This window comes from Sitophilus oryzae, unplaced genomic scaffold, assembly GCF_002938485.1.
Source record: "Sitophilus oryzae breed Bouriz unplaced genomic scaffold, Soryzae_2.0 scaffold_1525_pilon_pilon, whole genome shotgun sequence".
NCBI classification, from domain to species: Eukaryota; Metazoa; Arthropoda; class Insecta; order Coleoptera; family Curculionidae; genus Sitophilus; species Sitophilus oryzae.
Genome location: NW_022146198.1, coordinates 944,570 through 957,775, shown reverse-complemented (window position 1 = coordinate 957,775; position 13,206 = coordinate 944,570). Strand labels below are relative to the sequence as shown.

General features: G+C 33.6%; 1 protein-coding gene across 6 annotated transcripts in view; it reads right to left on the bottom strand.

The window, feature by feature from the left end:
- LOC115878788 (cytochrome b561-like) overlaps positions 1-13,206 on the bottom strand; it is a 240,917-nt gene that overhangs the window by 19,562 nt on the left and 208,149 nt on the right. For all 6 annotated transcript variants that reach the window (XM_030895391.1, XM_030895390.1, XM_030895395.1 and 3 more), the window contains one exon: positions 6,885-7,093. In XM_030895391.1, coding sequence (XP_030751251.1) covers positions 6,885-7,093 — 209 coding nt within the window. The remainder of the gene's footprint in view (positions 1-6,884; positions 7,094-13,206) is intronic.

The following is a 13,206-nucleotide window of genomic DNA, read 5'->3' as shown; positions in this document are numbered from 1 at the left end:
TTAAAGAACATAACATACGTAAAATTTAAAAGTAATCATACAGAAAGTTTGGGGTTTTTTGGTTTTACCATATTAAATAATTGTTATCAGGTAGTAATTGTTAATTTTGAAGTTTAACTTGACATAATGTCATTTTAATAGAACGTCAACGGTTTTTGTAGACGTATCAGTTTTTAAAAAAACTAAATTGTTCTCGAATTAATATATAAAAAAAAATAAATATATATAAACCAAAAATTCATTTTTTGGTTTTGAAAAATTGCTTGTATACACAAAAATGAGAAAAAAAATCGCGAATTTTTTTAAAATTGTTTTTAAAATCAAAAAAAAATAACCTAACAACAAAAAGAGACAGACAAACCACTGCCACTGTCCTGTATCCTCCTTTTACTACTATAAGTATTTCTTAAACTAAAGGTTTGATTTTTAGCTTCAAAAAAATTTCAAAAAAAAACAACGAGGTTTTGAACAATGTGCTACACAAGATAGGTTCGTATTTAGGAAAATTTGAGCACCTAGCGGCGAGGTAAGTAAAAAAGTGACGTTTTAGTTCACCCTTCAATTGTCTTCCTGTATTTAATTTTAAGTAGATTATTAGGAGATACAGATATTTTTAAGAAAATATATAAAAACTCCAAACCAAATATCTCACACACTGTATTTCTTATTTAATTTAATTAATCCAACATAGTAGGTTTCATTTACATAATAATTAATCGAAAGATTCCCATATATAGACATAATTTTCCGTATATTTTACTAAGCTAAGAGTATATTTCAATTTTCCTATAAAGAATAAAAAATGTGATCCCTGACATTACACCTTAATAAAATTTCCATACCTAGACTTGAACAATTTTTCGATGACCTCCTATTTAATAACGTTCTGTATAATTTATCTCTTTTAGCTCGTCGCGTAACTTACATAACGCTTTCACTTCATTATCAAATAGAAAACGCGAATTTGTAGCATCTCTTATTTCATTTTGTTCCTTAACAGCCATGACATAACAATTTCACCCCAAGTAACGCACGTAATATACAGGAAGAGTATAAATATACAATTCTATTGTTGCATTGTTTGTTTATTCCAAAAATATAAGTATACTAAGGGCTGGCAAAGGTGAGTCTTGGGTCGAGATTTCCGTATGTAAGAAGAGTACAATGCATTTATAATGTACTGAACAAAGAGAAAACAGTAAACACGTTGTAAACAAAGAGAAAACAGTAAAAACAGCACACACATAGCAGATTTGTCGCAGTTGACCGGTCGACCCAATCAATACCTCTGTCAGTACTTAAAGTTCTAGGGAAAGGTGTACGTCATGCGTTCAACTTCACGATTTAATTACGTCTCGTGATACTTAATTTGTTTGTAGTTTTTTCAAGAACTTTGTTAATATTTCTGCTGTATTTTCTTTGTAGACAGTATGTGAAAATCTTTATCAATAAAAAATTACACGATTGCTAAAAATTGCTATGCTCTAAAATGTAAATGGATGGATTGTTTACAGTTTTTGAATGGAAAAACAACCTTATCGAATTTTACTTATGTAAACATATTGTAAAATAACCGATCTTGAAAATAAAAAAAAGTTACGATATCTAAAGTGGTTCTTGAGTTATGGCCTGGTATGTGTTAAAAAGTTGAGTTTTTAAATTATCGCGATTACTGACGTTTTCTGGTTATAAAAAAATGACACCCTAACGATATCCTTATAATTCCATTTCAGATGCTCAGAAACATGTCTAATGATTTTATCTAGTTATCTCTTGAAAAAAAAAGTCTTTTAAAAGTAAGCGGTTTGCGATCGTGATTTTACTTTACTTGATAGGGAAAGGCGTATCGGCAACGCCGCAACAGCACACCGTCGCGCGTTGCGTCGGTCGTTCGCATTTCCCTCACTCCGACTTAGTAAGCTCCCTATGCGATTTACTTCCACACATGTAAATGCCGACCCAAAAGTAACAGTCGCCAGCACGGTATAATAGAAGCGGAAGATTGTTTATTTGAAAATTTAGTAGTATACTAAAATTTAATAGTCTTATCTTATGTATAAAGATTAAGATAAAACTTTAAACCCCTGGAAGAATTGTGTAAAATTTATGACTAACTCACTCTATATTTGTTTAACAGTAAATATAATAAAATTAATAAGTGTTGACCTTTTATTTTGGTAAAAATTACCATTTACCATTACTGTACCTGTATAATTGGTCGTATAATTAGTGCATTAGTGCACTATGACTAATACAAATATTTATATTTATTAGAGTACACGGAGCTTTTAAAAATAAGAGTTTAGTTTTTATTGTGTGCTTTCTTAGGTATAGTTTTTTGTTAAAAAGTATGTATTGTTTTTAGAATTTCATTTCTTGGTAGCAGTTATAAAGTAGTGTCGTTAAAATTATTAAAGATGAAAAAAAATAACCACACACATCAGTTTTTCCTCAATGTCCTAACCAACTAGACAGTCTAACCTTCAGATATTCCTCAAACTGTATGGTGAAGACTTTGAGGCTGCAGGTAAACTAGGGTTGCCACCTTTTGGCAAAGCAAAGAAAGGACATTGGACTATGAAAAGAAAAGAGAGACAGAGGAGAGGGGCTGTTGATGCAAACCGCCGATTATAAATCGCTACTTTAAAATTTTGAAAAGCTCTTTTTAAGATCAAAATGGTTAAAAATAAAGCCTATTTCAGATTAAACGGGTCAAATATTATGCTTTACCTATTCGGAGTAAAAATGATACTTTTTGTGACGAGGCTGTACGTTTGACGACATTAAGGTGCGTTCACACCGGCTGCGCCGCGCAAAAACATTTTTTAACATGTACTTTTGAAGTGTATTTTTTTAGCGCGCACAAAAGTATATGTTAAAAAAATGATATGGGCGGCGCAGCCGGTGTGAACACACCTTTACAGGCGAGGCAAAAAAGTAATTTTTACTCCGAAGAGTATTGCTGTATTTTTTCAAACGTTTACAAATAATTTTAACAATTTCAAACGTTACAAATAATATAAAAAGATTTAAAAGTAATACCCTGTAAGCAGAGACTGTAAGTAATTATATGTATATCTTGAAATTATGGTTACACTCGTTGAATTTGACACTTTATGTTAATTTAATATATTTTCTTACTTTTGTGCTTAGGCGTAAAAGTGCTTTACTTTTATGCCTAATCGTTACAAATGACTTTTTTATATTGCAATTGCGTGGCAAAAAATTAATATTTTTGTGACGTTTGAAAAAAAAACGATTATTTATAAATTTTATAACATGTCTAATTAATTACAGTTGAGGGTTGGAACGTCTTTGGTTGGAACCTTTGGTGTTACACAGTAAAATAAAAATACTAAATCACCACAACACACCAAAACACTTTTACTTTTACACTGGACGCGCGGGTATTTATGAAATTTCTTGTAAAGATTGTAATCAGAAATATGTTGGGCAAACTAGAAGATCAATATTAACTAGATTTAAAGAACATTTAGCTCAGATAAGATATGGTAGACTGGATAAATCTTGCGTTGCCGAACATATTGTTGATAAAGAACATTGTATAGATCTTAATAATTTAAAATTAATTAAACAAGTCTCAAATTACAGGCAATTAGATGCATATGAAAGCATCAGAATTAACAAATGTAAAGATAGTATGAACAGAGACAACGGTCCAGTTCCTTCAAGTTCTATGTTCCTACTACTCTAGTGGCGGAAATCTAACTGTTACGCTCAGTGGGCTCTGACTCGGGTGGCTAGATTTTGCCACGCCCACTCGATGCCCACTGAGCGAGTATATAAACGCTCAACTTGTAGATTGTACTTTAGTTTATAATCATCTGCTGATGATGCTAACATGGTTAGCGAAACGCGCGTCCAGTGTAAAAGTAAAAGTGTTTTGGTGTATTGTGGTGATTTAGTGTTTTTATTTTGATGTGTAATTAAATTTGGATAAAATGAATATTGCTGGTTGCTGTAGATAATTTTCTCGGGGATTAACATTTATCTCAGTAGAAATAAAAAAGACTTTTTTGGTCAAAAAAAGTCAAAAGGACAATTTGTTCTAAAAAAGGATTGTCCTTTTCAAAAAAGGACAGGTGGCAACCCTAGGATAAACTACAAAAAGCTCAGAGACTGTAGGAATGCTGGAGCATCAGTTGATGATGTATATCTAAAATTAATTGACGCCAAAACAATTAAATGTAATAGTATAATGTCAGTTCGTGTGTAGGTCATCTGCATTTGAGAACTTAAAGCATAACCGAAGAACCTGGAAGACTCCTTTCGTAACCTGGAATGAGAATCCTTCAACGGTCTAAGACACTTGAAGATATTTTTCAGGACTAACGACCGAGAAAAATCAAAGAGATTTTCCTTGATTTAAATAAGGACAACCTTCGGATTGCCACGGGGTTTTTAACAGGACACTGTCTCACACACTCAATAAACACTTCAGTAGATTGATGCTAATAAACAACGGCGAATTCTGTGGGGAGAATGGAGAAACATCAGAAACATCATCCTTTGGTACGGATGAAGAACTAACCTCTGTGAAACCGTCTCATTTGCTGGCTTTAGTTAAAGCCCTACGACTATATGATAAATAATAACTCAAAAAAGGGAGACACAATAGATCTATAATAAGGTCGCGGTGATTAACTTCCACCCTCTCATACATTCTACAATCTTTGCCTTCATGAAAAACTGTAAGTGTGTGGCTACTTTTAGAAGGCGTTAGGAAATTCGAAATCGAAACGCGATCATCCGAAACGTCATAAATAAGGGAATCGGTTCCGTACCTCCTTTAACAAGCGATCCGAACGCAGTGTTCACCTGTTTAGCATTTCACGATTCAACAGTTGTTCGCGTGCGAAGTGATCGGATCGTGAACGCCCATTTTTCCTACAAGAGAAATACCTAAACAGCGCACGATATCGAACTTTCTAATGCCGAAGACGTACGAGTATGTTTACATAGAAAAAATAAAGCTCCTACAATCGTGTACACAGGAAGAGAAATTCAGATACAGTACTCAATGAAAGAGAGTAAGAGTGCCAGTCTCATATCCGCACCCTATACTAATAATATCAGCTGAAAAACGTGTTTTATCATTGCTTAATTCAACCATTAAAACGTTTATCTACCACTACAAAATATTTTAAATTAACTAATTAACTATTTTTTAATTTTGTTTCTTAAAGGAACCTGATATACAGGGTCCGGCAATGGCAATAGTACGTCGCCGGCATCTGTAGCTCCTATAATACAGGGTGGTCCGAACTGTATTCCGGAAACTTTGGCAGCATATTCTGCACAAAAAGAAGTAAAAGTTCGTATAAATGTATGTCCTAAAATGATTAGTTTCGGAGATACAGGGTGTAAAAGTTTCATTTTTATTTCGATTTTTTCTAAATAATTTCTGAAGTAACGTCAATATTTGGATAAAAATTGGTGTCCGGTAGTTTTTTGACATGAGAAATTTTATTTTGATGTCAATATAACTCTTATTTGCAGGGGGCGCCACTTACATATGTTTTAACTGTTTTGAAGAGTAATAACTTTTCGTCCGTACCTGTATAAAACTACTGAGCGAAAAATATACATTTCCGTGATTTTTTACGTAAAAAACGTCCCTTGGTAAAAATCGCTACGAGCAACCGTTCTCAAGATATGTAGAATGGAAATAGTCAATACATGTCATTATTGACAAAAAATAAACATATTGAGTAGATAGTTATTTGACTGAAATGGGAAATTTGTGAAATTTTTATTTTTTTAAATTAATCATAAATTTTTCTTCGAAAAAATGATGATAAAACAGTTTTTGTTGAACCTTTGGCACAAAAACATTTCAAATTTATGATTTCAGTCTAATAATTATTTTTACGTAAAAAGAGCGTAAATGTATATTTTTTTACTAAATAGTTTTATACACGGTACGGACAAAAAGTTGTTACTCTTCAAACCAGTTAAAGATCATGTAGGTGGCGCCCTCTACAAGTAAAAGTCATATTGACATCAAAATCAAATTTCTCATGTCAAAAAACTCTCAGACAGCAATTTTCATCCAAATATTAGTATTACTTCAGGAATTATTTGGAAAAAATCAAAATAAAAATGAAACTTCTAAACCTTGTATCTCAGAAACTAAGCATTTTAGGACATACATTTATACGAACTTTTTTACTTATTTTTATCTGCAGAATATGCTGCCTAAGTTTCCGGAATACAGTTCGGACCACCCTGTATAAAACGTGGGAATTTTGTTTAAGTGCAAACCTAAAGCCGTCTTTGAAGCCTTTTTTTATCATAGGGTAGTAGCAAATAAGATAAGCTTCCTTAATTAATTTATTTAAGTTCACCCGGTATATTTCATCATCAAACAAATATATTTACATCTGACTCACACTGTATCTTCTTCAATCTTAAACACACATCTTACAATACATTTATTAAAGTACCTCTACATGCACAATTAACTATTATATCTGAAACTAGATTAATGCCTTTATACTTATCATGTACCGGAAATTTCTTATTAATGTTAATAGATAACGATTTTAAAGGAACTCACGTTACAATAATTGTGTTTACTGGCATAGTTGAAGACAGGTAATACCTCCTTAATTATCTCAATGATCTCAATAGGTGGGATGACTCAAAATTGCATTTAATGAGCTCATTGCGAAGGAGTGTAATAATGAAACAAATTCTATAGACATTAAATTAATGGTTGTTATTTATAGGAGGTTTACACTAAGTTGCATATTTAGGACACATATTACGACTGATATTTTTGATAAAAATACAGGGTGAGTAAATAATAAAGTTCATTCGCTTCTATTATATTGCTGTAAATATAATTCTAAGTGACTTACTTGTATGGCAAATAATCCCATAGTTACCAATCCTATCCAGCTGTGCAACGAGTAGAAATTGGGAATTGGTGGCTGAGCCAGGTTGTGGGAGTCCAACACTGCCAAAAATCCAATGGCCACACAGGGTATCGCCAACGCATGGAACACCGTATGGAGCAGTTTGACATATATCCTTCTGCAGCATCTGCATATCCTGTAGAGGAGCACAGCTAAAAAAGATTTATAAATATTATTTTGTATTTTTAAAAAATAAACGGATGAGAGAGAATAACTAACAATAAGTTATTTCAATTTAATCAATCAATTTATTGAACTTGAAAATTAGTATTGATTGGATCAGGATGCTATTAAATTCGTAATAAATTTATTTATGTTCTCATTGATTAAACATTCCTGTATATAATTATTTATCGTTAAATGTGAGTAATGAGTTAAATTTTCATTTTAAATGAATGGTGTTAATTACATACGAGATTACATATTTAGGTATTCTTAACAACTAGTTTTTGAAGTATCCACTTTTCGTGGCTTATTTTTTTATTTTTCCTACACATTTTTTTCTTTTTATTGATTTGGGATTGTCATCACTAAAACTCAAACAACAATAGACAAAAAAAACTCTACAGAGTAAGTCTCTCTACTCCTGCGCACACAGAGGCTTATTTACTGCGCATACGATAAGAGCCTTTGAATGTAAGAGCAAAACCACAGATTAAGTATTATACAGATGTTGCACTTATTTTATCATTAATATGACTATGGCGTTGTCAGACTTTCTTTTTTTTTCGAATGCATTGTTGCCTTTTGTAAAAAATGTATTCCCAATTGAAATAATACTTAATCTGTGGCACAGCTTTTTATTGTAGCGACACAAATTAACTACAACAGATGTGAAAGAACACCGAATTACGCGTTCAGATTTCTGTGACCTTCAGAAAGAGTACATAGACAATCCGCATCAATGTATAGTTTGGGTTATTATTTGTTTGGGTGAAAATAATCTGCACCAATATGTTATCGAGGCATATAATCTCACAGTAATTTAATAGATTGCTCGTCATATTATATCAGTTCGTAGGAGATTAGGAAAAAAAAGATATTTATAGTGTAAAAAATTAATTTATTTAACAAAATTTAATTAAAGATGTGACAAAATAGTTACTTTTCTATTGGTTCTATCGGACTTTTTTGACTATATAAATCTTTATTTTTTGTAAACTTTAATGCATAAAATATTTTCAATCTAATAAATAATTTAATGATGTAAATAAGAGGAAATTTCTCACATGGGTGGTCAAATTCTATAGTTTTCATTATATCAAACAGCCTCTGAATGTTTTCTTCAGTGCAAAACTCATCAAAATTTAATATAAATAATTTTTCCATTTCCAGTAAATAAAATGAACAAATTTTTCCACTTTCATGATCAAAGGCTTTTAAATGGGTAAATAATTTCGAGTTATCCAGAGATTCGGATTCTTTTGCAAATTTTAGACAAATATCACATTGATGTATTTGAAGACCCTTTTAATTGATGTAGTCAAACATAATTAAAGGCATTTTGAGTTGAAAACATTTCTCAGAGGCTGTTTGATATAATGAAAACTATAGAATTTGACCACCCATGTGAGAAATTTCCTCTTATTTACATCATTAAATGTTTTATTAGATTGAAGATTTATTGACAAAACATTAAACGAGAAATACAAACCCCAAATCATAGACACAATGATAACAATACACAATATATACAACTTACAATTCCATACATGCATTTCGGAAGAAATAAGAAGGATAGGAAAACAATATAAAATACGAACATCTTTCAAAACACCGTTGACCCCAGGGGTCGCCTAGAGATTTTGTTATTTTAAAAATGAAAAATAACTTTAAAAAACACATTCTTTGAATAAAATTTTATATTAATTTCTCTATCAATAAATTTCATTGGTTATCAAACATTTCACTTGGTTATCAAACCGTGTTCCCGTAGATTACTTAAGTACCTACAAATTTTCTAAAAAAATAAAAATAACACATTTTTAGAACACAATAAAATAATATTATCTAAACAAAACTAGAAAACGTCATTTTTACTACATCACAAGCAAATAAAAATTAATACGTAGCCAAGAGTCATAATTCAGGATTTCTCTGGGGGGTGTCCAGCAGCACTTGGTGGGGGGGAGGGCACCCCCGGGCCCCCCTGTAGTTACGCCAATGAACATAACATACGTAAAAATTAAAAATAATCATACAGAAAGTTTGGGGTTTTTTGGTTTTACCTTATTAAGTAATTGTTATCAGGTAGTTAATTATGAAGTTTAACGTCAACGGTTTTTGTAGACGTATCTGTTTTAAAAACTAAAGTGTTCTCGAATAGTTAAATTTAAATATTTTAAATATTTTTTTTCTTTATTCTTTGTATTTTTTTTTGCTTCCGACGACCGAAAGAGATAAACTATCCGAAACGTTAAGCATTTTTTTGTTCGTTAGGCAAATTTGCATATCTGTAAACCTAATTTCTGACAAGTAGTTTCCGTTTGGGTTAACGCCAGAAGTGTTTACAAAAAATAACTACATATTTTATTTTGGAGATTTTCTTGCAGTGGCGAAATACCCATATAGGACTTCTTGGAGAGATGAATCCGCCACAAAGGTATATACATTTTTTTTCATATTTTCATGTTATCTAAATTTTCGCTAAAACGGTATGGAGATTTGAAAAAAATATTAACGGAATTATCAATTTTAGAACAAGCAATCTAAATGTCAATTTATAGTCAATCCGGGGACATACTGTATAGGCTATAGAATTATACGAACTAAAAATCCATTTTCGTGAAGTCTGCTCCATTAAGGAAGCTAAAACATTTAAATGGAACAAACCGACGCCACAATAAAACGACATTGTTTAAAATTTATCCCGCAGCTTCAAAGCTTCGAAGCGCGGGCTTTGGCACACGAAACCTCTTTGTTCTAGGCCACTCCGAAACCTGGAAACGTATATGTACCGGGTTTAAATTGGGCGTGTTCGCGGCTTCATTAATTCTTCACTCGACCTTCGCTCATTCTTCAGATATTCTCGAGCGTATAATAAATCATGCACCGTTTCCACATCGTTCGCGCGATGAGGTAACTTTTATGCAATCGCTCTTTCCACCTCTGTACGATCGCTTTTCTTCTTGTTGTTAAAGTAAAATATATGAGAGAATGAACTTTATTCATTTCATTCACTTTGTCCTTTACTCCTACGTGGAACTTAGATGGCTTTTCAATAAACGCTCTCCAGCGGGTTCGGTTGTTGACAATTGATTTGACATCTCGCTATGATCGGTTCACTGCTTCGATCTCCTTTTTAATTGACCTTTGCCATATATACACATGGCCAAAATTTTTATTTTATTTTGGACCTAATATGATTCTTTTGATATTTTTGGACATATTGGCTTACTACACAACTGCAAGTGCAACTAGGTGTTATTATAATTTCATTTCATAATGAGTGAAAATTAACAAAAACAAATTTCATTTTAAACAGAAAATATTGAAAACAATTTTAATTATTTCTCAAAACGAATAGTCTGTATTGCCTCCTCGAGCCTCAATGCAAGCTGTGAGACGACGTGGCATGCTCTCAATTAAGTTGTCCAGAAGATGTTGAGGAATGGCTTCCCATGTTTCGCGCGCAGCAATTTTCAATTCATTTAAGGTACGGGGGATCATTCCTTTTGACAATATGGCGTTTTAGCATGTCCCAAGCAAGCTCGATCACATTCATATCTGGAGACATCGGTGGCCACCACAGTTTTCTTATACCCTCTTCCTCACAAAATTCGCGAACCGCTAAAATGCGATGGGGAGGAGCATTATCTATTATTATAGTATTATATATGAGGCACCTGTCATTGTGCCATCAATAAAAACAAGTGGAGCTCCGTGCATTATACCTGCCCATACCATAATGTTTCCCCCATGAAACGGGACACGGGGTTGATCTGCATTCAAGCGTGCTTGTCTTCCAGATGCTCTCCAGACCAAAGTTCGTCGCGAGTCTGAAATTAGGCCTATTCTTGTTTCATCACTAAATATGACGAAATTCCAATTAGGTCCATTTGCTCTCATCTCCTCAGCCCATTGTAGTCGCGTAATTTTGTGCTGTAAATTAAGCTTCGGAACACGTAGAGGCCTCCTTAAATGTAATCCTCTATCATGGAGTCTTCTTGCTATGGTCTTTCTTGAAACATTTACTCCCTTAAGGCGAGCTAACTCATTTTTAATAGCAGTACTAGAAAGCAGGGAATTGCGTCGTGCAATTAGGGATATTTGACGGTCTTGCACAGCAGTAGTAACTCTCTTTCTACCTCTTCCAGGCCGGTCTGTAACCTCGTTTGTCTCCCTGATTTTTTTAATATTCGCGAAACATCGCTTTGGTTAACTCCTACAATTTCCGCTGTTGCAACTTGCCGGTAGCCCTGTTGAGACAGTGTTACTATTCTGACTCTATTAAACTCTGAAATAATGTTTCTAGGCATTTTAAGGCCAAAACAATGGTCAATTTCTTTCTGAAACCCAAGAGTCCACAAATCGAAATGTGCAAGAATTTGTAATAATATTGGGTCTGAACGATAAACATTGTTTACTATATCCTTTATAATAAAAAAATGTTTATTACAAATTATCAAAGCTTAGTATAAAAAAAGATTCTTTAAATTCCTTTCCGTATATTTTTAAACGATATATGCAATAATTTTGGTCATGTGTGTATGTCTCTGGCGACCAGTTTTTCTACTGCCTTGTGGATTCCACTCAGTAGCTCTGCCAGCGATGTTTTGCAGCTTCGCCTTAAAGTGTGACCATTTTCTTGGTTGATCTCGTTATACACCTGCCTCTGGTTGGTCAAGCTCTATAAATCCTCATTTCAGATAGTATTTGACCAGAATATTCCAACAATTTTTCGCAGACAGCTGTTTATGAAAACTTAAGTTGAGAGTACTGTCTAGATCTCCAAATATTGTTGAGCATCCCAAATGCTATTCTGGCCTTCTTTATTCTATTTATGATATCTTGCTCTGTGCCTCCGTTGGTTGAGATTATACTACCTCAGTAAGTAAAATTATTTACCTCCTGTATATGTCTTGTTCCAATGATAAAGGGAGTAACATTTTTGGTACCAACTCTCATCGATTTAGTTTTTTTAATATTGATCTTAAGACCTGCAATTTGAGGTTCATATGTTAAGTCAAGTAGTTTTGATGCTATATCCGCATAGATGTCATCTGCATAACTGATATCTTCTAACATGCTAAAGAGAGTCCACCATATTTCACGATGATTCCAGGAAATTGTTCTGTTTAGAATATCATCTAAGAGGATATTAAAAAGAAATAGCGATAGGAAGTGACCCTGCCTCACCCCATTCCGAATGTTGATGGATTTACTCCGTTGACCCTTAGGAAAGACAGCACATTGAGCCTCACAATAGAGCGCCTTTATGATTCTTATAATTTTATTAGGAATACCAGCTCTGCTGAGGGCTGGCTAAAGAGATTGGTGCTCTAGGCTATCAAACGCACGCTCAAAATCAACAAATATGAGAAATAAAGGTGAACGTCATTCCAATGATTGTTCCATGAATATACGGAGTGTATTTATGTAATCTCCATGAAATGAACTTTATAGGTATTCTCCACCACAAAGTCGAGACTTCACATGTATTTTTTTTATATGTTTTGAGCAGCCTCGCAAAATATGGGTAACTCTAAACAGGCTGAGAACCGAACATGGCAGGTGCATGGATTCTCTCTATAAATGGGGAAAGGCCACCACTCTGGTATGTAATTGTGGAGCTCTACGACAGACTGTTCGACATATTAGAGAAGAATGCGCTTTAACGGCGTATGAGGGAGATTTTGGAGATTTCCTCTCAAAGCAACATCAAGTGCGATTGATTATATAAAAAGACTAGAATTTTTACCTAGGGAATGCAATCCCACAAATGCTGGATCTCGCAAATGCGTGATCCCTCTGAGATTCCGCGGGATCAAAGTTGCGGGATTTACCGTGCGGGATCCGCGGGATTACTACTGCGGCATTACTACTGGGTAACCGAATCGATCTCGATCAGGGTCAAACCGTTTCGTTCCGGGCCGATGCGTCGACGGCCGGAACCCGGCCCAAGTAGCATTTTCACGACTTGCGACCACATGTTTACTAAACACAACGTTGGATTAGTGACAAAAAATAGTTAGCTCCCTACCTTATAGAGATGGGAAGTACGTGTGCGTGTCGTACAAAATGTACGATACATTTCAATGTACGG